The 23832-nt window shown below is 44.7% G+C and overlaps 1 protein-coding gene across 2 annotated transcripts in view; it reads right to left on the bottom strand.

Annotated features, from left to right (window-relative positions):
• The window catches only part of LOC126428260 (protein Lilipod), a 364122-nt gene that overhangs the window by 147774 nt on the left and 192516 nt on the right, over positions 1–23832 (bottom strand). For both annotated transcript variants that reach the window (XM_050090172.1, XM_050090173.1), the window contains exon 2: positions 6616–6740. In XM_050090172.1, coding sequence (XP_049946129.1) covers positions 6616–6740 — 125 coding nt within the window. The remainder of the gene's footprint in view (positions 1–6615; positions 6741–23832) is intronic.

The following is a 23832-nucleotide window of genomic DNA, read 5'->3' as shown; positions in this document are numbered from 1 at the left end:
GGGAGCGAAGTCGGCCGTGCCCTCTCGAAGGAACCGTCCCGACATTTGCCTGATGCGGTTTAGGAAAATCAGGGAAAACCTAAATGAGGGTGGCCGGACGCGGCTTTGAACTGTCTCCCGTGTGCCGACCACTGCGCCACCTCGGTCGGTAGCGGCAGTGAAAAGCACGGCTGGCGCAAGAGGAGATGAGCCCCGGGCGGTCGCGTGTTGACCGATATTAGTTGATTGACATTGAAATGAAAGTAAGAAAATGTTGCTTCTCCCGACACTCCAATCACTTGACGACTGCAAACCTACGGACGAATACACTGACATCCTAAAAATGTTTTGCACTCAACGTTGCCCAGAAATGTTGTAAGTCTGAAGAATATCGAAGGGGGCCGGTGTGTTTAAGGCGCCGTTGTAAACACGTATTGTACAGGGTGCCTGTGTGTCAAAGAGAATCATCCGATTTGGCACATCTGCATTTTTGAAACTAATAGACATATACAATAGGTATTAGTTTTTTGATGACCGGAAAACACATTTTTTTCATATTTTTTCATAGGTGTTCAATATGCCAACCTTAAGATGCACAGCATGTGTCAATGCGGTATTCAAATTGTCCCCACATTGCAGCGAGCGTGTCTTGAGTTACAGCTTCCACAGCTGCTGTTGTACGATGTCTCAGTTCATTCATTGTTGTTGGTAATGGAGCCACATAAACTGAGTCTTTTATAAACCCCCAAAGAAATAGTCACGTACAGTCAGCTCTGGTGACCTGGGAGGCCAGTAATGTAAGGCTGAATCATTTGGTCCAGTACGACCGATCTGTCTTTCAGTAATCCTTCGATTTAAAAATTCCCCCACTTCCAGATGCCAGTGTGGCGATGCCCCATCCTGTTGGTAAAGGAAGTCGTTCGAATCAGTCTCCAACCCTGGGAAAAGAAAGTTCTTAAGCATATGGAGATATGTGCTTCCTGTTCTCGCCAAAGAAAAATGGACCGTACACCTTTTCCCGTGAAACTGTACACAATTTTAGTGAGTCACTCATGTTGTACAACCTCATGTGGTTGTTCCGTACCCCATATTCTCACATTATGACGGTTTACCTTTCCATTTAAGTGGAATGTTGCCTCGTCACTAAACACTAAGCTTGGAAGAAAACTGTCATCCACCATCTTGCCAAGAACGAAATTACAGAACTCCACACGTTGTTGTTTGTCACCTTCACCAAGAGCTTGCAGAAGCTGAATGTTCTATGGTTTCGTGTGTAAACGTTGACGCAACACACGCCAGACGTACATCGGGGGCATGTTGAGCTCTCGAGCTGCACGGCGAACAGATTTCTGCGGACTCCTTGTGAAACTACGGCGGACGCGTTCGACGTCAGTATCAGACGCTCGGGGGCCGCCCGGCGATTTGCCGTTACACAAACAACCAGTTTCTCGGAATTGTCCGCGCCATCGTCTAATGCTCTGTTCTGTAGGAGGACCCACACCATACCTAGTACGAAAGTCACGCTGAACAGTCATTACTGACCCGCACTGCGCGAAATGTGGAACACAAAACGCTTCTGTTGTCCCGACACCACTTTTACTAAAACTGAAGTGGGCGATCACTGCTGCTACCTAGCGGGAACGATGTAAAACTCGAGGGTTTGCTCTTCTCTACTGTACGTTGTTCACGCACTTATGCCAAATATAATAGTTACGATTTTTTACAAATCGCATCATCCTTTTTGATACATCCTGTATTGCTTCCTACTACGTTCATCTCGCGGAAACACCGTGACGGTAGAAATTGGAGGCTGTAGCTCGGAGTAATGCTTACCAGCATTCTTTCTTATCGCGGAACAGTGACTCCTGGAATGCGAAAAAGGGGATGTAGCAATCGGACAAGAAAGCGACCTAATAAAAACGTGGTAAAAAGACTGACTCCGCACACGCAGACGAAAACTGCACAGTTTGAAGTCTGTCGAAACAGTCCTGAGGCTGTTGCTCTGAAGTTGCATCACGAGCCAAGTGGTTGATGCAAGCATCACTGTTACACGTTGTGTGTGTGTGTGTGTGTGTGTGTGTGTGTGTGTGTGTGTGTGTGTGTGTTCCCGACTGCTGACGTAGCAGCTCGCATGTAGATCTTCAAAAGTTGGAACAAGCTTCATCAGCGAACGCTCTGCCTCTTGGTGTCAGTCATTTCACGTGAGTGTGGGATTGTGCGGCAGATAACGACAGCTGGTTGAGTGTAGAGGCTGCAGCACTGCGCGCCTTCTGCCGGCCACGTCCAGTTCAGAACGGCTGAGCCGCTGTGGCCGCGGTGTCGGCGCGCTGCGACCCTCGGTCACTCGTGCGCATCGAATGTAAGTGTGCTACACTCTGAACACTGGCTAGAGTCTTCGAAAGGAGTGTGACGTAACTGTCAGAATCAGCCTCTACATTGTTACTGCAGGTTAAATAAAACCCACCGTTTAGATTTACCCAAAGAGAACAGATGCAATTACTTACACAGGGTGGTTCAAGAAGATTTGTAAATATTTTAATATGTTATTCTACAAGTAAAGCTAAAGAAAAAAGATCGTACAAATATAAATCAGCAAATATTTCGTTATAAAAGAATGGCTAATAAAAGATTTTACATGAAATTTAGCAACTTCGCTAATACGAAGCCATTCCAAAGCTTTACGAGGTTAAACTAAAGCACCATTTCCATTCATTTTGTTGTTATTGGTCTGCTGAATCTAGTAAAAGATGTCCCATACGTGTATCTGCAGTAGTTTTCCAGAACATCCAGAGAAGCAAAGGTTATAATACAAGTAAGTTTGTTTACTTACCATTAAGAATGTGGAAACGTTTATGCCGGTGTTGGCAACCGTTGGTGAGTTGTTCCAGTAGTTTCCTAACCTTGAAACGAGATCGTTTTCTGTATTGTTCAGTGAAAGAACGTAACAGCAGTGTATTTAAGTGAAAGCACATAGTTAACTGTTGCAGTCTGTAGATTACTTACGAAATAGGGATGCCTTTGAAACCATCATTTTTTCAAAATTAAATTCTCTGCTTAACTTGAGAACTTTGTTTTTTAAATTCCAGACAGTTGCACAAATTGGCCCAAGCAGTTAATAAATTAAAAATTTAACGAAATTACGTCTTTGCTTCTCTGCATGTCGTGGAAAATACTACATATCTACGTCTGGGACATGTTTTATTAGATCGACCAGACCAACAACAACAAAATAAATGGAAACCGTCCCTTAATTTAACCTCTTACAGTTTTGCTATAGCTTCATATTAACGAAATTGCAAACTTAGCCATAATTTGATAACGAAACATTTGCCGACTAATATTTGTATGAACTTTTTTCTTTAGTTTTACTTGTAGAATAACATATTAAAATATTTGCATATCTTCGAGAACCATATCTTCGTGAACCATCCTGTATTAGAAGAAAACCAAGCACACTGTCTCTGACCGCTAATAAGCAGCACATCCGTCATACCTTGTCAGTGTACACCAGAAAGGACATTTGTGTCAGTTACTTAGTCCACACATCACATTCGCTGTAAACATTACAGTGTGGAACGTGTCAACAACACACACACACACACACACACACACACACACACACACACACACACACAGGCGCGCGCAAAACTAAAAAAAAAAAAATATTTACATGGCTACAAGTGTTTTACATCTACATTAATACTCCGCAAGCCACCCAACGGTGTATGGCGGAGGGCACTTTACGTGCCACTTTCCTGTTCCAGTAGCGTATGGTTCGCGGGAAGAACGACTGCCGGAAAGCCTCCGTGCGCGCTCGAATCTCTCTAATTTTACATTCGTGATGTCCTCGGGGAGTATAAGTAGGGGGAAGCAATATATTCGATACCTCATCCAGAAACTCCCCCTCTCGACACCTGGACAACAAGCTACACCGCGATGCAGAGCGCCTCTCTTGCAGAGTCTGCCACTCGAGTTTGCTAAACGTCTCAGTAACGCTATCACGCTTACCAAATAACCCTGTGACGAAACGTGCCGCTCTTCTTTGGATCTTTTCTATCTCCTCTGTCAACCCGACCTGGTACGGATCCCACACTGATGAGCAATACTCAAGTATAGGTCGAACGAGTGTCTTGTAAGCCACCTCCCTTGTTGATGGACTACATTTTCTAAGGACTCTCCCAATGAATCTCAACCTGGGACCCGCCTTACCAACAATTAATTTTATATGGTCATTCCACTTCAAATCGTTCCGCACGCATACTCCCAGATATTTTACAGAAGTAACTGCTACCAGTGTTCGTTCCGCTATCATATAATCATACAGTAAAGGAACCTTCTTTCTATGTATTCGCAATACATTACTTTTGTCTATGTTACGGGTCAGTTGCCACTTCCTGCACCAAGTGCCTATCCGCTGCAGATCTTGCTGCATTACGCTGCAATTTTCTAATGCTGCAACTTCTCTCTATACTACAGCATCATCCGAGAAATGCCACTTGGAACTTGCGACACTAACTACTAGGTCATTTATATATATTGTGAAAAGCAATGGTCCCATAACACTCCCCTGTGGCACGCCAGAGGTTACTTCAACGTCTGTAGACGTCTCTCCATTGAGAACAACATGCTGTGTACTGTTTGCTAAAAACTCTTCAATCCAGCCACACAGCTGGTCTGATATTCCGTAGGCACTTACTTTGTTTATCAGGCGACAGTGCCGAACTGTATCGAACGCCTTCCGGAAGTAAAGGAAAATGGCATGTACCTGGGAGCCTGTATCTAATATTTTCTGGGTCTCATGTACAAATAAAGCGAGTTGAGTCTCACACGATCGCTGTTTCCGGAATCCATGTTGATTCCTACAGAGTAGATTCTGGGTTTCCAGAAACGACATGATACGCGAGCAAAAAACATGTTCTAAAATTCTACAAGAGATCGACGTCAGAGATATAGGTCTATAGTTTTGCGCATCTGCTCGACGACCCTTCTTGAAGACTGGGACTATCTGTGCTCTTTTCCAATCATTTGGAACCCTCCGTTCCTCTAGAGCCTTGCGGTACACGGCTGTTAGAAGGGGGGCAAGTTCTTTCGCGTACTCTGTGTAGAATCGAATTGGTATCCCGTCAAGTCCAGTGGTCTTTCCTCTGTTGAGTGATTCCAGTTTCTTTTCTATTGCTTGGACACTTATTTCGATGTCAGCAATTTTTTCGTTTGTGCGAGGATTTAGAGAAGGAACTGCAGTGCGGTCTTCCTCTGTGAAACAGCTTTGGAAAAAGGTGTTTAGTATTTCAGCTTTACGCGTGTCATTGCACGTTGACGTTAATGTGAGTGGACCGTGTATTTTTACTCGCGAAATTCTGTGTGGTATTGGAGGACCCGTTGAGGAGAAAAAAATATTTAATTTACATTCGAAATCACATCTGGCATATATCAGGCATTTTACTTTCACGGTTAGGTTGTCAAAGATGTTCGTGTCTGCACCTACCACTCCTTTCTGTGCCGGAGTTCGATACATCGAAGGGTAATACAGACCATTTTCCCTTGTGGTGTTGCACTCGTCAATGTCTGTTACTCTCAAACTCAGGTGAACTGTTCATAACAAATTTGGTAAGTCAATAAATGTAGTATGAGGTTGCAGTTAATTGGCCTAGCTGCCGAAAGAGATGCCTGCCTGTATGTGTATCCCGCACGTAATTTAATTACTTTCGTTAATGTCTGCCTAAGTGAGGCGTTACCGAGAGTATTATCCCATAAGGCAAAAGTGAATGAAAATATGAAGAATAACTTACTGCATGCCGGATCCCTACTGTTGGCTCCAGTTCTTATGACAAGCCGAGGCCGTATGTTTCAGAAAGTATATTATATTGTTTTTGCAGTTCTCAGGGTTCTGTACGAAATGGGAAAAACTCAGCTTTTATGGGATGACTTGTTTGTCCATCTCTCTCTCTCTCTCTCTCTCTCTCTCTCTCTCTCTCTCTCTCTCTCTCTGTGTGTGTGTGTGTGTGTGTGTGTGTGTGTGTGTGTGTGTGTGTGTGAGAGAGAGAGAGAGAGAGAGAGAGAGAGAGAGAGAGAGAGAGAGAGAGAGAGAGAGAGAGAGAGAGAGAGAGAGAGCGAGACAGCGCGAGCCTGGTAAAAGCCTTTTTCTGAAGAACAAGTCGACACATCACATCATAATGTATACGGTGCTTCCCGTTGACCCAGAATCGCAAAATTTGGCAAGAAGCAAGGTTTCACAGCACAATTCAAGATACGAATCTTAAATCTGTTACATTGCAAGCATATAAGGTGGAAAAATATTTCTTTTGCCATTTGTCATCCGACTTCAAAATTGAAAATAAAACACACTCGGCAGTCTGGGAATCCCTGGGACCGATATCTCGCCAGTGTCAGTGTAGGTAACAGCTAAAACTCGCACACATCCTGGATTCCTACAGGGGATTTTTTTTTCAAAGTTTAAAGCAACCCTGTTTGTGCGAAAAGCACTCACTACAATTCACGAAGATGCCATTATTATTTTTTCTGTCGACGCTCCTTTGCTCGACTCCACAAGAATCTGCAAGCACGAGTGAGTGTGCCTCCCGACACAAATACAACGGCGGACCTTCAACAGAAAGCAGGACTCGGCTCGCGCCTCACCTGATCTTGAAGACGGTCGCCTCCTCCTCGTCGATGGCGTAGTAGTCCTCCGAGCTGCGCCGCCGGAACCGCGCGATGACCGCGAACGCCGACACGTACAGCAGGATGAACAGCAGCAGGAAGATCTGCCGGCACACCCACACAACGGCTCCACTCGTAATTCAAGCCAAATGTACACTACTATATATATCTACATCTACATACATACTCCGCAATCCACCATACGGTGCGTGGCGGAAGGTACCTCGTACCACAACTAGCATCTTCTCTCTCTGTTCCATTCCCAAACAGAACGAGGGAAAAAACGACTGCCTATATGCCTCTGTACGAGCCCTAGCTCTCTCTTATCTTTGTGGTCTTTCCGCGAAATGTAAGTTGGTCGCAGTAAAATTGTACTGCAGTCAGCCTCAAATGCTGATTCTCTAAAATTTCGTCAGTAGCGATTCACGAAAAGAACGCCTCCTTTCCTCCAGAGACGCCCACCCGAGTTCCTGAAGCATTTCCGTAACACTCGCGTGATGATCAAACCTACCAGTAACAAATCTAGCAGCCCGCCTCTGAATTGCTTCTATGTCCTCCCTCAATCCGACCTGATAGGGACCCCAAACGCTCGAGCAGTACCCAAGAATAGGTCGTATTAGTGTTTTATAAGCGGTCTCCTTTACAGATGAACCACATCTTCTCAAAATTCTACCAATGAACCGAAGACGACTGTCCACCTTCCCCACAACTGCCATTACATGCTTGTCCCACTTCATATCGCTCTGCAATGTTACGTCCAAATATTTAATCGACGTGACTGTGTCAAGCGATACACTACTAATGGAGTATTCAAACATTACGGGATACTTTTTCCTATTCGTCTGCATTAATTTACATTTATCTATATTTAGAGTTAGCTGCCATACTTTACACCAATCACAAATCCTGTGCAAGTCATCCTGTATCCTCCTACAGTCACTCAACAACGACACCTTCCCGTACACCACAGCATCATCGGCAAACAGCCGCACATTGCTATCCACCCTATCCAAAAGATCATTTGTGTAGATAGAAAACAACAGCGGACCTACCACACTTCCCTGGGGCACTCCAGATGATACCCTCACCTCCGATGAACACTCACCATCGAGGACAACGTACTGGGTTGTATTACTTAAGAAGTCTTCGAGAGACTCACATACTTGGCAACCAATCCCATATGGTCGTACCTTAGTTAGGAGTCTGCAGTGGGGCACCGAGTCAAACGCTTTCCGGAAGTCTAGGAATATGGCATCCGTCTGATACCCTTCATCCACGGTTCGCGAGATATCATGTGAACGTTCGAGAAGGAACGATCCGGAGGCATAGTTACAGGAACCAGTGAACCAGTAGCTCTACGTTAGAAGTATTGAGACACTAGCCCCACTGTGCCACAAGGCGGTGAATGGCTGTCTCACAAAATTCCCTGGGCTGCGATGTTAACCAGTTCCGCACCTACAGCTGGACGTGGTCATTCGAGGTGAATCAGAGCCTTCTTAAGAGGTCAAAAATGGCGTAAACACAGGGAGAGAGGTCCGGACTGTGTCGAGGGTGGCCGAGAACGTCCCACTTGAATTTCTGCAGGAGTGGCGCGACTGTGTCGGCCGTACGAGGCTTTGTATTGCCGTGGAGCAGAACGAAGCCACGGGTGAGATTGCCTGGTCGCTTTGATTTGACCGCTCGGCGAAGGGGGGCCATCTCGGACAAAGGAGGACGCCGGCACGACGGTTCGCCTCGGACGACGACGTGCACAGCTGTACGTGCCGGAGTGGTTAGCATCGCAGCCCCGGGAATTTTGTGAGACAGCCATTCACCGCCTTGTGGCACAGTGGGGCTAGTGTCTCAATACTTCTAACGTAGAGCTACTGGTTCCTGTAACTGTGCCTGCGGCTTGTCTCTCTTCGAACGCTCCTTATAAATACAAAACGTCGCTTCAAAAAATTACTTCCGCAATTTACTTTAAATTTTTATGCAATACACTAATAAACATTGAGGCGGACAGAGGCAGCACACTTTTTAATGAACATAATTTATATCATACTCGTGACACAGCGGCAATGTCGGGTAGACAAGGTACAGAAAGGCAGCGCAGTGGCGGCTCTGCCGTTTGTACTGAGGCGGTTCGTGTGAAGAGGTGTCCGATCTCATTGTGGCCGCACGGTGGCAATTACCAGACTCTGAACCTGGAATCGTAGTTGCGGCTACACGCATGGGACACTCCGTTTTGGAAACCCAGTGTTACCAGTGTAAGAGGTCCACGACTAAGGAATTTATTGCTAGCGCACTCGAGCAGATGTAACTTGGATGGAGTGCTGACGCGCTGCCTGCGATATGTAAGCTGTAAGAGAATCTCAGACCAGAGAGCTGTGTCGGCAGCAGCAGCAGTTGCAGCTCGCCGTCGGGCGGTTGGGCCGGTCGTGCCTGAGGTAAAAGCAGCCGCGTGAATATATAGTTTGTAACAACTCATTTTGTAGTATTGTTATATCAAGTCCCGTGTAAATGATTTTAATAATAATCTTTCTTATAAAGATAATATTTGACTACCATTCATGTGAATTTAAAGATTTTACTAATTTCTCCTATCCACGGTCATCCAGATTATGGTAAAGAAAAATCAGTTGTCTCTTTTTATACATGGTAAATCTAGCGGCCAGCATTGCACTGGGCTGTGCCAGAAAAATTACTTACAGGAGCAGATATATATACACGTGTTATCCGGCGACTTCATTCAAGTAGGAATTTTCAATTTATTCAGAATGACTTTTCAGGGCCATGACGCAGCATTGCTGACGTCCAGATTTACCAGTTCAGGTTCACAGTCAATTATTGAAACGTTACATATATGTGTCAGAATTTTGTTGAGAGGTTAGTCACATTTTTGTTGCGAGGTTATAGAAATTATCTGTTGGGAGGTTACACTAAATGTGAATGTTATAATTAAAATATCTGTTGGGAGGCTACAACAGTGTGCTGAGAATACAAAATTTCAGGCGTTACCTTCCTCCACAGACAATGCAGTGGCGGACGACTTTCACTTAACGACCGAGAGCAGCGGCATACGCGTAGAGTTGTCGGTGCTGACAGACAAGCAACAGTGCGTGAAATAACCGCAGAAGTCAATGTGGGACGTAGTACCGGCGTACCCGTCAGGACAGTGCAGCGGTGTGGGGCGTTAACGGGGTATGACAGCAGACAACCGATGCGAGTATCTTAGCTAACAGCATCACATCGCCCGTAGCGTCTCTCCTGGGCTCACGACTCTAGACGACTAGAAAACCGTGGCCCGTCAGGTCAGGTGAGTCCCGATTTCAGATGCTGAGAGCTGATGGCAGGGTTCGAGTGTGACCCAGACCCCACGAAGACGCATCGAATGCACTGGCTGTCTGGTCCAAGGGAACCGAGCAGCGACTGGATGTCGTTATGTTCGGCTACTTGGACACCATTCGACTTCATGTTCCCGAGCAGCGATGGAAGTTTTATCGATGATTTTACGCCATGTTGTCCGCGATTGGTTTGGAGAACATTCTAAACAGTTCGGGCGAATGATTTGGCCACCCAGACCACCCGACACGAATCCCATCGAACATCTATGGGACATAATCGGGAGGTCAGTTCGTGCACAAAGTCCTGCACCGGCAACACTTTCGCAATTGTGGACGGATCTAGAGGCAACATGGCCGAATATTTCCGCAAGGGACTTCCGGCGACTGATTGAAGTGCACGCTGGCATATCGAGTTGCTAAGCTTGTAAGGGTCATGCAGGGCAGGTTGTCCGTGTGTTGCGCCGTTTTGCAGTTGATGGGCAGTTCTTCGTTTGGCTTCCCAAAACCGAATAACAGGGCGACACAAAAATTGAGGCATGGGGGCAGCAGTACCAGTGTCTCGTAGCTCGACAGGCTCACAAATGAGAGAGAACGTTACTAGCGGTCCCGGTACAGAAAAACAAAGTGAGACTGCTTAAAGCGAACGAGCCACGACGGCCTGAGGTTTCATATCGAACTGAGCACACCGCGGAAACAGCTCTTTTTTCCTGGCTCAAATTTACTAAGAGTCGCGCGCGCAGCGAAAAAATGCATGTGACCGGAAAAGGGAGCTCGCCATTCATGTTAACTAAGAGTCATAAGAGATCGGTAGCACAGAATCGGAAACCAATGGTCTATCGGCGACGTCTTTCTGAAGCAAGAATCCTACAATATACTGTAAGCTGAAACATTATGACGTTTGCAACAGTTCACCTGTGACTACAGTTACAACGGCAGATCGGAGGAATACCGATATCTTAATAGATTTTTTGTTTTGTTTTGGAATTTCTAATTTTCACGTAAAATTCGTGGCACTCTGTGACCCAGGAATGTTACACGCATAGCTGAACCAGAAAAATCTAAAAACGTTCGATATTTTCTCAACTCTGCAGCCCGTTGGTATTGCCTCGAGTACGCGGCTAATGTCAATACCCTTACACGGTAATACCGGCAGTATGAAATACAGACGGAATGAAACTTCTGTTCAAACCAATTCACAATACATACACAACATGTTTTTCGAAAATAGTCTGCAACAACGAAAAAAAAATTAATTTCAGATTAAATTTATCCATTACGTATGTTTAAGACCCCTGATTGTTTATACAGAAAACTGGAATAGCTTGTTCAAGAAAGTCACTGCTTGCTGTGTCCTGTATTTATACTAAATCAACTTGAGGTTGATTGAAACCCAGGACACTTTTCGTAACTGCTGCAGATTGTTCTCTTAACCTTATTGCAGGATTTCTCTTTTTAAAATTAAAAAAAAAACACTCTTTGAGCCATTTTAGCAGTTTTACTGAAATTGTGCTTAAGACTCACTACTTCGGCAAGGTCATTGGAAATTCGACACAGCTCAATTGCGGACGAGCCACTGAATAAAGTGCCCACGTACTCACATGGTTCAAATGGCTGGCTCTAAGCACTATGGGACTCAACATCTGAGGTCATCAGTCCCCTAGAACTTAGACCTACTTAAACCTAACTAACCTAAGGACATCACACACATCCATGCCCGAGGCAGGATTCGAACCTGCGACCGTAGCAGTCGCGCGGTTCCAGACTGAAGCGGCTAGAACCGCTCGGCCACACAGGCCGGCTACTCACATGGTTAACTAATACTAGTTCTCGTTCACGGCTAAAATCAGATATTCTCCTCAAGGAGGGTATCTTGTCTGAATTTTATTTTAATCGAACATGAGGTGTAATTTTCAGTATTTTCAGCGCTTATGACACTGTTCAGTGATCTTCTTGACTTCACGAAACTTAATCATTTTAGGGATTTTTTCAGACCCTTTAGCCCTCTCTGATTTTCTTTTTCTTCGTGATAAAAACACCTGCACCGTCCTTATGATTTTATTTTATTTTGTCGCTGCCAGTTTCAACGTTTCAGTGCGTCATCTTCAGGGTGTTGATGGTTGGAGAAGCGTTTAAACTGGTAGCGACAAAATGAAGTAAATCATGAGGACGGTTGTAGGTGTTTTTATTTAATCACGATAATAAACGGGCGTCGTCCCAGTGCCCTCCTGTTACAAGGATGGACATACAAAAGCTTTCTTTTCCTTGTCCTCGCCATCTGAAATTAGATGTAACTCTTCACATAAGTGCAAACAACATTTTTTCTGAAATGTAGAGCATGGGGAAATATCAAAACCCTGTTTGTTCTATTTTCAGACCTAAACATTTGACCACTGCACACGATTTTTTGTATACTTCTTGCCCCTGCTGAATTGCAAGTTTCCCACGATTCAGATGAAACTGCCCATCGAAACTGGCTACAAATATAGATGAACTATATGTGCAACACTTTCTCAAATTCAATTTAAAGCACAAAAATCATTCTCTTTCATTTATTTTTGATGTGTGTGTGTCTTATCTGTACACAGGTCGTCCCTGGCGAAATGGTCAATACTCAGGGGTGTGACAGGATTGACGATTTCAAGCAAAAAACTTTACACAGACATACGGCCTATTCCGAATGGTTTCAGAGCTAGCACACTGTCAGGTTTACACATGTACTACAAGTAGAAAACAAAACAACATGCGTTTTACAAAGTTTGAGCTGAGGAATACGTATTTTTAAAATATTTGCATCTATGCGCAATCACAAATCTCACATTACAGATATTTTACAGTTCACAACAAATGTTCGAACATCCCACCCTCAAGAGCCTCGAGTGCCTCTGCGTGTTTCCTGAAGAGGGCAACAGCGTCCGTGGCGCCAACAACCACTTCATCTCGCGTATCCACCTTTTGCCTGTCTACCTCACACTTCCTCCACAAACAAATATCTACTGGCGTTAGGTCTGTACAACCGTGACCTATCCGGCGATTAGGTTTAAGTGCTGTTGAGAAGCTGCCTCACACGGCCGATAAAACTTGGAGCCACTACGTCAAGTATACTGCAGTCCGCGTAGTTCGTGGCACGTCCTCAACGTGTTCTGCCCAAAGGATGCAAGTAACTCCCGTGTCATTCGCTCTTCTAAAAATGACTGCTCCTTTCAACGTTTTACCGATGACGCCGCACGGTACATTGATCGAAAAACGAACTTGGAAATTGGTTTCGAAGGTAGCGTGTGGCTTATTCTGCAAACATCGACGCCATTCCGTATAGATCTCGCTTCATCGGTAAGTAGTATTAATAGAAGAAAATGACGATTGTCATTTAACTACTTGCAAAATTCGAGTCGTGTGGTATTCTCGCGAACGTCAAATGTTAAATGGGTCCAAGTTTTTGCGCGTATAATGTTCGCCATACTCGTGTTCGTGCTTGTAATAGGACTGCGCTATTGCTGCGCTGTGCTGTAAAATCTGGTAAGCGTCGGAAAGCGCCGACGGTATTCTTCGGTAGTACATACCGCATCTGCACACTCTTCATTAATCTAGGTGTGTGTACAAACTTCTCGCAGCACTACACTCACCACACACCGTGCACAACCGTGCGTTCAGTGGGCTGTTTTAAAGACAGAAAGACATCCCCATCAAAAAAGGTCAAAAGCAACGAGATAGATTAGGCTGGAACAAAACGTCAAAGACAGGTTGCGTGTCTAAGACACACACGTCCGCGGCATTAGCCCAAAAAGAAATGTACGAGGTTCGTTCAATAAGTAATTGCCCACATTTTTTTAAAAATATGCAAAGCTAACTTCCTTGCCGTTGGTGGGGAGGCTTGCGTGCCTCAGCGATACAGATAGCCGTGCCGTAGGTGCAACCACAACGGAGGGGTATCTGTTGAGAGGCCAGACAAACGTGTGGTTCCTGAAGAGGGGCAGCAGCCTTTTCAGTAGTTGCAAGGGCAACAGTCTGGATGATTGACTGATCTGGCCTTGTAACAATAACCAAAAGGGCCTTGCTGTGCTGGTACTGCGAACGGCTGAAAGCAAGGGGAAACTACAGCCGTAATTTTTCCCGAAGGCATGCAGCTTTACTGTATGATTACATGATGATGGCGTCCTCTTGGGTAAAATATTCCGGAGGTAAAATAGTCCCCCATTCGGATCTCAGGGCGGGGACTACTCAAGAGGATGTCGTTATCAGGAGAAAGAAAACTGGCGTTCTACGGATCGGAGCGTGGAATGTCAGATCCCTTAATCGGGCAGGTAGGCTAGAAAATTTAAAAAGGGAAATGGATAGGTTGAAGTTAGATATAGTGGGAATTAGTGAAGTTCGGTGGCAGGAGGAACAAGACTTCTGGTCAGGTGACTACAGGGTTATAAACACAAAATCAAATAGGGGTAATGCAGGAGTAGGTTTAATAATGAATAGGAAAATAGAAATGCGGGTAAGCTACTACAAACAGCATAGTGAACGAATTATTGTGGCCAAGATAGATACGAAGCCCACACCTACTACAGTAGTACAAGTTTATATGCCAACTAGCTCTGCAGATGACGACGAAATTGAAGAAATGTATGATGAAATAAAAGAAATTATTCAGATTGTGAAGGGAGACGAAAATCTAATAGTCATGGGTGACTGGAATTCGAGTGTAGGAAAAGGGAGAGAAGGAAACATAGTAGGTGAATATGGATTGGGGGACAGAAATGAAAGAGGAAGCCGCCTGGTAGAATTTTGCACAGAGCACAACATAATCATAGCTAACACTTGGTTTAAGAATCATGAAAGAAGGTTGTATACATGGAAGAACCCTGGAGATACTAAAAGGTATCAGATAGATTATATAATGGTAAGACAGAGATTTAGGAACCAGGTTTTAAATTGTAAGACATTTCCAGGGGCAGATGTGGACTCTGACCACAATCTATTGGTTATGACCTGTAGATTAAAACTGAAGAAACTGCAAAAAGGTGGGAATTTAAGGAGATGGGACCTGGATAAACTAAAAGAACCAGAGGTTGTACAGAGATTCAGGGAGAGCATAAGGGAGCAATTGACAGGAATGGGGGAAATAAATACAGTAGAAGAAGAATGGGTAGCTTTGAGGGATGAAGTAGTGAAGGCAGCAGAGGATCAAGTAGGTAAAAAGACGAGGGCTAGTAGAAATCCTTGGGTAACAGAAGAAATATTGAATTTAATTGATGAAAGGAGAAAATATAAAAATGCAGTAAGTGAAACAGGCAAAAAGGAATACAAACGTCTCAAAAATGAGATCGACAGGAAGTGCAAAATGGCTAAGCAGGGATGGCTAGAGGACAAATGTAAGGATGTAGAGGCCTATCTCACTAGGGGTAAGATAGATACCGCCTACAGGAAAATTAAAGAGATCTTTGGAGATAAGAGAACGACTTGTATGAATATCAAGAGTTCAGATGGAAACCCAGTTCTAAGCAAAGAACGGAAAGCAGAAAGGTGGAGGGAGTATATAGAGGGTCTATACAAGGGCAATGTACTTGAGGACAATATTATGGAAATGGAAGAGGATGTAGATGAAGATGAAATGGGAGATATGATAAGGCGTGAAGAGTTTGACAGAGCACTGAAAGACCTGAGTCGAAACAAGGCCCCCGGAGTAGACAATATTCCATTGGAACTACTGACGGCCGTGGGAGAGCCAGTCCTGACAAAACTCTACCATCTGGTGAGCAAGATGTATGAAACAGGCGAAATACCCTCAGACTTCAAGAAGAATATAATAATTCCAATCCCAAAGAAAGCAGGTGTTGACAGATGTGAAAATTACCGAACTATCAGCTTAATAAGTCACAGCTGCAAAATACTAACACGAATTCTTTACAGACGAATGGAAAAACTAGTAGAAGGCAACCTCGGGGAAGATCAGTTTGGATTCCGCAGAAACACTGGAACACGTGAAGCAATACTGACCTTACGACTTATCTTAGAAGAAAGATTAAGGAAAGGCAAACCTACGTTTCTAGCATTTGTAGACTTAGAGAAAGCTTTTGACAATGTTGACTGGAATACTCTCTTTCAAATTCTAAATGTGGCAGGGGTAAAACACAGGGAGCGAAAGGCTATTTACAATTTGTACATAAACCAGATGGCAGTTATAAGGGTCGAGGGACATGAAAGGGAAGCAGTGGTTGGGAAGGGAGTAAGACAGGGTTGTAGCCTCTCCCCGATGTTGTTCAATCTGTATATTGAGCAAGCAGTAAAGGAAACAAAAGAAAAATTCGGAGTAGGTATTAAAATTCATGGAGAAGAAATAAAAACTTTGAGGTTCGCCGATGACATTGTAATTCTGTCAGAGACAGCAAAGGACTTGGAAGAGCAGTTGAATGGAATGGACAGTGTCTTGAAAGGAGGATATAAGATGAACATCAACAAAAGCAAAACAAGGGTAATGGAATGTAGTCTAATTAAGTCGGGTGATGCTGAGGGAATTAGATTAGGAAATGAGGCACTTAAAGTAGTAAAGGAGTTTTGCTATTTGGGGAGCAAAATAACTGATGATGGTCGAAGTAGAGAGGATATAAAATGTAGGCTGGCAATGGCAAGGAAAGCGTTTCTGAAGAAGAGAAATTTGTTAACATCCAGTATTGATTTAAGTGTCAGGAAGTCATTTCTGAAAGTATTCGTATGGAGTGTAGCCATGTATGGAAGTGAAACATGGACGATAAATAGTTTGGACAAGAGGAGAATAGAAGCTTTCGAAATGTGGTGCTACAGAAGAATGCTGAAGATTAGATGGGTAGATCACATAACTAATGAGGAAGTATTTAATAGGATTGGGGAGAAGAGAAGTTTGTGGCACAACTTGACCAGAAGAAGGGATCGGTTGGTAGGACATGTTCTGAGGCATCAAGGGATCACCAATTTAGTATTGGAGGGCAGCGTGGAGGGTAAAAATCGTAGAGGGAGACCAAGAGATGAATACACTAAGCAGATTCAGAAGGATGTAGGTTGCAGTAGGTACTGGGAGATGAAAAAGCTTGCACAGGATAGAGTAGCATGGAGAGCTGCATCAAACCAGTCTCAGGACTGAAGACCACAACAACAACAACAACAAGTTCCTTGTTGGTGCTTAACGTTTGATGTTTGTTCTGTGCGCCGGTGAAGTTCCGAACCGTTCTGGCAGATGGCAGAGCCGCAGTACAGCGTCTAACTGGCGTCTACACACGACACACGCTACAAGCAGCGTGCTGTTATTAAATTCTCGTGTACAGAAAAAGAAACCGCTGTGGACATCCATAAACGTCTGTTTCCAGTGTATGTTAATACTGCAGTTGACAGGAGTTGCAGTTGGGAGATGGGTAGAGGAAGTCACAGGCTCAGGAAGTGCAGAAACAGAGCTCCTCGGCCAGCCACGCTCGGGACGCCCTGCCACGGCCACTGCTCCAGGCGTGCCGAGTCGTGCGGACGCCGTTATTCGTGCCGACCGGCGCATCACAACTCGGCAGCTGGCTCTACACCGTCGGACGTCCATCTCTCTGGGCCGCTTAAAGATTCTCTACGGGGAACACACTTTGGAGCTGACGGAGAGTGTCAGTCGTGCAGTGAAAACATGTCTGCGCCTACAGAACAAGAGCTTTTACCAGCAGGGAATACATGCTCTTCCACAACGTTGGCGTACGACGACAGAACGTGATGGAGACTAGGTATAAAAACAGGACGTGGACAAGACATGTTGATGTGTATTGTCACCAAATTCTGACTCTTAACAATAAATATGCTATGAGAAAAAAATGTGGGGCATTACATATTGAACGCCCCTTGTACATTAAATGCGTTCTACTTAAGGAAACATTCGGAGCAGGGCGTATGTCACAGGAAAGTTTTTGCTTCAAATGAGCATTGCTCGCATACCCCTGAATATCGACCATTCATGCTGGGACGCCCTGTATGGTCATCAATATTCCAGAATAGCGATGGGAAAAACTCATTAGTTAAAACCGATGCCGGTATTGTGATTCTGAATAACCGGTATTTTTTGATATTAGTTTCGTCGCGGTTATAACGTGTTTCTGTATAGTTTTTTTTTATTGATTAGCACGTAAAACACTGGTATGTAAAATGTCATAGCACAGGTGCTAAAATTTTTAGTTTCTAAATAAAACTTTAAAAAATGAGTACTATCTACTAACAAAAATCTCCATTGCTTTGAAACATGTATTTGGTTATTATAAAAAATGGGAATAGCGATCAGAGCTATTTTAATAACTACGCTTATAGATAGACATAGGAAACGGTACAGCAATACCGACAGATTGGGCAACAAATACTGCGCGATGAATTAATCCATTACTGAAATTTCAACCATTGTGAAGTTTGTTGCTGGTAAATGTTGTATTTTGGTTACTGTCTAAATTTTTCATTTCAATTTTTTGATAGATCGTTTTTAGTTTTGACAGTAAATAATGAACTGTATTCGTATTTCTGCTACGAACTAAGTCAACATACTTCATTACAAAACGTTCTCCATCGAAGTAACTAAAGAAAAACAACGCCACAGATTTTCCACAACAGCTTATTGTATGTCTGCCATGTCTATGAAATACTTAAACAGAAATGAAATTGAACCAACATTAATATATTAAAAACTTAACAGCTCATTCATTCTTTACAATGAAAATAGAGTAGTAGATCTTCTGTCCGTGTTTATGTACACTGAAGAGCCAAACAAACAGGTACACCTGCCTAACATCGCGTAGGGCCCCCGCGAGCACGCGGAAGTGCCGGAAGACGACGTGGCGTGGACTCGACTAATGTGTGACGCAGTGCTGGAGGGAACTGACACCACGGATCCTGCTGGGCTGTCCAGAAATCCGTAAGAGTACGAGGGGGTGGAGATCTCTTCTGAACAACACGTCGCAAGGCATGTCAGACATGATCAATGAGGTTCATGTCTGGGGAGTTTGGTGGACACCTGAACTGTTTAAACTCAGAAGTGTGTTCCTGGAGCCACTCTGTAGCAATTCTGGACGTGTGGAGTGCCGCATTATCCTACTGGAATTTCCCAAGTCCGTCGGAATGCACAGTGGACACAAATGGATGCAGGTGATCAGACAGGATGCTTACGTATGTGTCAACTGTCAGATTTGTATCTAGGGGTACCAGGAAGTCCATATCACTCCCACTGCACAAGCCCCACACCATTACAGAGCCTCCACCTGCTTGAACAGTCCCCTGCTGACATGCAGGGTTCACGGATTCACGAGGTTGTCTCGACACCCGTACACGTCCATCCTCTCGATACCATGTGAAACGAGACACGTCGGACCAGGCAACATGTTGCCAGTCATCAAAAGTCCAATGTAGGTGTTGACGAGACCAGGCGAGGCGTAAAGCTTTGTGTCGTGCAGTCATCGAGGGTACGTGGATGGGCCTTCGAAAGCCCATATCGTTCATCTTTGTTTGAATGGTTCGCATGCCGAGACATGCTAACGGCCCAGCATTGAATTCTCTGGTAATTTGCGGAAGGGTCGCACTTCCGTCACGCTGAACGATTGTCTTCAGTCGTCGTGGGTCTCGTTCTTGCAGGATCTTTTTCCAGCCGCAGCGATGTCCGAGATTTGATGTTTTACCAGATTCCTGGTATTCACAGTATACTCGCGAAACGGTCGTAGAGGAAAATCACCACTCGATCGCTACCTCGGAGATGCTGTGTCCTATCGCTCCGACTCCAACACCACGTTCAAACTCAGTTAACTCTTGATAACCTGCCGCCACTGTAGCAGCAGTAACCGATATGACAAGACAACTGTGCCGGACACTCGTCGTCCTATGTAGGCGACGTCGTCCGCAGCGCCGTATTCTGCCTCTTGACATATCTCGTATCTGAACGCGCATGCTGTACAGTTTTTTTTTTTTTTTGAGTTTCAGTGTAGTATGCCTCTCTGTATCTGCAGCCTTTCGAAACCGAAGGCATAACGCGAAAAATTGATTAATGCAACCTCTGTTTTCACTATTCAGTTATTCGTAATACCAAAATAGTGGTGTATGAGCATTATCGATGACATGATTTTTGAACAGAGTTTTACGAAAAGTAGGGAACGATTGTCGGACTACGTTTTCTTCTATTTAGCTATTTTATTTGATATTTTGATTGTAGCTATCTCGAAACATAAAACGCAAAAGTCTGAGGGAGTCTTGGAATTGTCCGATGCTCGCTGTAAGTCAACGTTTATCGCTGGAAATAATACTAAAAGGCACCAGAAAATATTTCGGAAATCGGTTATTCTGAGCGGTTTTGAGAGCCGGGCTACACTGGAGGTGAAGAGACCGGTTGTTCCGGCGGCCCGGGGTCAGCCAGCGTACGAGTCCCGGCTGGGGCGGACGCGCCGCGGCGTGCCCGTGATAGGCCGGCCTGAGGCTGAACCAACACCGCCGGGGCAAAGTTCTGGGACTGTGTGACCGGCGACTGCCCAGCCGAAAACTCGCTCTCACTTGAACAGGGGATTCTGCGGCTCCAGTTGCCGTGATCCGAGTTTCCCTCCCCGTCTGTTTCATTTATACTCCACGCAACACTCCAGTGGCACAGCTTTGTTTGTTCCCCGCTAAATCATTAATTTAAAAAATAATGTAGCAAAATGTTAATTTTCAAATTGTTGCTCACTCGTAGGACAAGGGCAGCAAGCGGGGTAAGTTATTTGAATATATCGCGTGTGTGCCTTCGAAAGAACACACTCCACGGAGATCGCGTAGTTGTGAAACACTATATTTTTAAATTTCCAGAAGGCTTTCGACACCGTTCCTCACAAGCGTCTCCTAACAAAAATGGGTGCCTGTGGAATATCGCCTCAGTTGTGCGACTCGATTCGTGATTTCCTGTCAGAAAGGTCACAGTTCGTAGTAACAAACGGAAAGTCATCGAGTAAAACAGAAATAATATCTGCTGCTCCCCAAGGAAGTGTTATAGGCCTGCCGGCCGCGGTGGTCTAGCGGTTCTAGGCGCGCAGTCCGGAACCGCGCGACTGCTACGGTCGCAGGTTCGAATCCTGCCTCGGGCATGGATGTGTGTGATGTCCTTAGGTTAGTTAGGTTTAAGTAGTTCTAAGTTCTAGGGGACTGATGACCACAGTAGTTAAGTCCCATAGTGCTCAGAGCCATTTGAACCATTTCATACAGGCCCTCTATTCTTCCTGATCTATATTTACGACATCGGAAACGATCTGAGTAGCTCTCTTACATTTTTTTGCAGATGATGCTGTCATTTACCGCCTTGTAAAGTCATCAGATGACAAAAATGAATTGCAAAATGATTTACCTAAGATATCTGTATGGTGAGAAAAGTGGAAATTGACCCTGAATAAAGACAAGTGTGAAGTTATTGACATGAGTACTAAAAGAAATCAGCTAAATTTCGATTACGCCATAAGTCACACAAATCTGAAGGCTGTAAATTGAACTAAATACTTAGGGATTACAATTACAAATAACCTAAACTGGAACGATCACACAGATAATGTTGTTGGTGGAGCAAACCAAAGACTGAGATTCACTGGCAGACCACTTAGAAGGTGCGACAGGTCTACTAAAGAGACTGCTTACACCACGCTTGTCTGCCCTATTCTGGAGTACTGCTGTGCGGTGTGGGATCCGCATCAGGTGGGACTGGCGGATGACATCGAAAAAGTTCAAAGGAGGGCAGCTCGTTTTGTATTATCGCGAACTAGGGAAGATAGTGCCACAGACATGTACGTGGAGTGGCAATCATTAAAATAAAGGCGTTTTTTGTTGCGACGGGATCTTCTCACGAAATTTCAATCATGTTTTCTCCTCCGATTACGAAAACATTCTGTTGCCACCCACCTAAATAGTGAGAAATGATCATCACGATAAAATAAGAGAAATCAGGGCTCACACAGAAAAATTTAAGTGCTCGTTTTTCCCGCGCGCCGTTCGAGAGTGGAACGGTAGAGAGAGAGAGCCTGAAGGTGGTTCGTTGAACCCTCTTCCAGAATTTATTGTGAATAGCAGAGTAATCACGTAGACGTAGATGTAATAATAATAACTAGCAGGTATGAAACACTATATGTAAATTGGGGGAGGGGGGGGGGGTGTAATCAGAGCTATCAACTGGAGCAGGACATTACGCGAAACCAGCGGCGACGGGAGAAATTTCCACGGACTGTCACGGCCGACACACATTCCAATCGGGAGCCACCGATCCTGCCTCTTAAGCAGGAGGTCCCGGGTTCCAATCTAGGTCGGTACACATTTTGACTAGTCCCCGCGCTGATTCCGCTGCGGCTGACAGCAGTGATCCCCCTTCAATTTAGGCAACGTGAGGAAAAACCGTTTTTGTCCACGACTTGCGATAAATTGGTTACACATTCTCGTCAAACAACATCCGAGCCGCACTAACCCAAAACAAGAGCTGTGTGGCTATACAGGGTGTGCCAGAAGGAATGATCAGTGTTCAGCGACACGACAGGAATGGTATTCGAACCAACAACGCCCAGCGTACACCGGCTCCAGCCTAGTGCACGCCTTCAGTGCTGCGCGCAGTCGCTCGCCCTCACTGCTAGGGAACACGTCTGTTCCAGTGGACACCAGCGCCAGTACACTGAGGTGACCAAAGTCATGCGATATCTCGTAATACACGAGGCAGGTAAGCAAAAAATAATTATTTTGTATAACCTATATTTCCAAACTGTTTACAAAACAACCTTATCGCCTTCAAATTATTCTCCTTTAGAACTAATAAATTTGTCCCACCGGTGCTCCCATTGTTCTAAACATTTTGTACGCCATCTTTAGAAATGAGTGACAGCTCCTCCCTCTTATTTTTTTCTTCTTCACTTCTTCCATTTTGTGAAATCGGTGTCCTTTCGTGCCCCTTTTCATCCGTGGGAATAAGGAAGTCACACGGAGCCAGGCCAGGCGAGGCGAGTAATGTGCGTGGGGCTGCGGAACCGTGCCGTTTTCAGCCAAAGACAGTCTGACAGACGTGGCTCTGTGTGCAGGTGTGTCAGGACCCGAGGTACAAACCTGGCAGCAACCCTTTTCATTCCCAAATCTTCGCTGAACAGAGCTCCAAGATAACCCACTAATCTCTTCACAGCTGATTAATTGTCTGGCGACGGTCCACGAGCACAAACTCTCTATTTTTTTCAATATTTTCGTCTATTCGGGCAACTGATGGACGGCTAGAATGAGGTTTGTCACCAAGCGACATGTCGCCATTTCTAGAATATTTGAATTCTATCCGTGCTAGTATCAAATTTGCTCTGGAATAGAAAAAGACGGCTGCTTCCCCTTTTTGGACGTTGTCGTTCCCCGTAAAGTTGACGGCACATTAGAACATGTCGTATATCGTAAACCTACGCGTACAAATCTATATCCACATGCCAGTAGCTGCCATCGCCCTTCGCAGATCACAGGTGTCCTCAAGACCTTTGTGAATAGGGCGCACTGTATATCCGATAAAGATAATTTGCAAGAAGAGCTCTCATACCTCAAAAGCATTCTTAAAGCGAATGGATTTTCTCCGCAACAAATTCGTACAGCAGTTCCTTCAGATGTAGTGCGTTTTTTTGCCCTATGTGGGCGCTCTTTCCTCAAAGATACGCCGTATTCTCGAGAAACGCTGTGTTAAGGTTATGTTCCACGAACTTTGCAGCTTTACTCGGCTCTGTAAAGGACGATTTATTGCTTTCTAACGTGGGTGTTTATCAGATTCGCTGCGGAAATGGTGAGAAGTCGTACATACGTAAAACAACACAAACCATTCTTGAGAGATACGTGGAACACACGCTTATGACAGCCACACAAGTCAGCTGTGGCCGAACGTTTTGTTGATACAGGGCATTCC

The sequence above is a fragment of the Schistocerca serialis genome, chromosome 12 (assembly GCF_023864345.2).
Source record: "Schistocerca serialis cubense isolate TAMUIC-IGC-003099 chromosome 12, iqSchSeri2.2, whole genome shotgun sequence".
NCBI lineage: Eukaryota > Metazoa > Arthropoda > Insecta > Orthoptera > Acrididae > Schistocerca > Schistocerca serialis.
The sequence above is the reverse complement of the archived record's forward strand: the minus strand, read 5'-3'. Positions and strand labels throughout refer to the sequence as shown.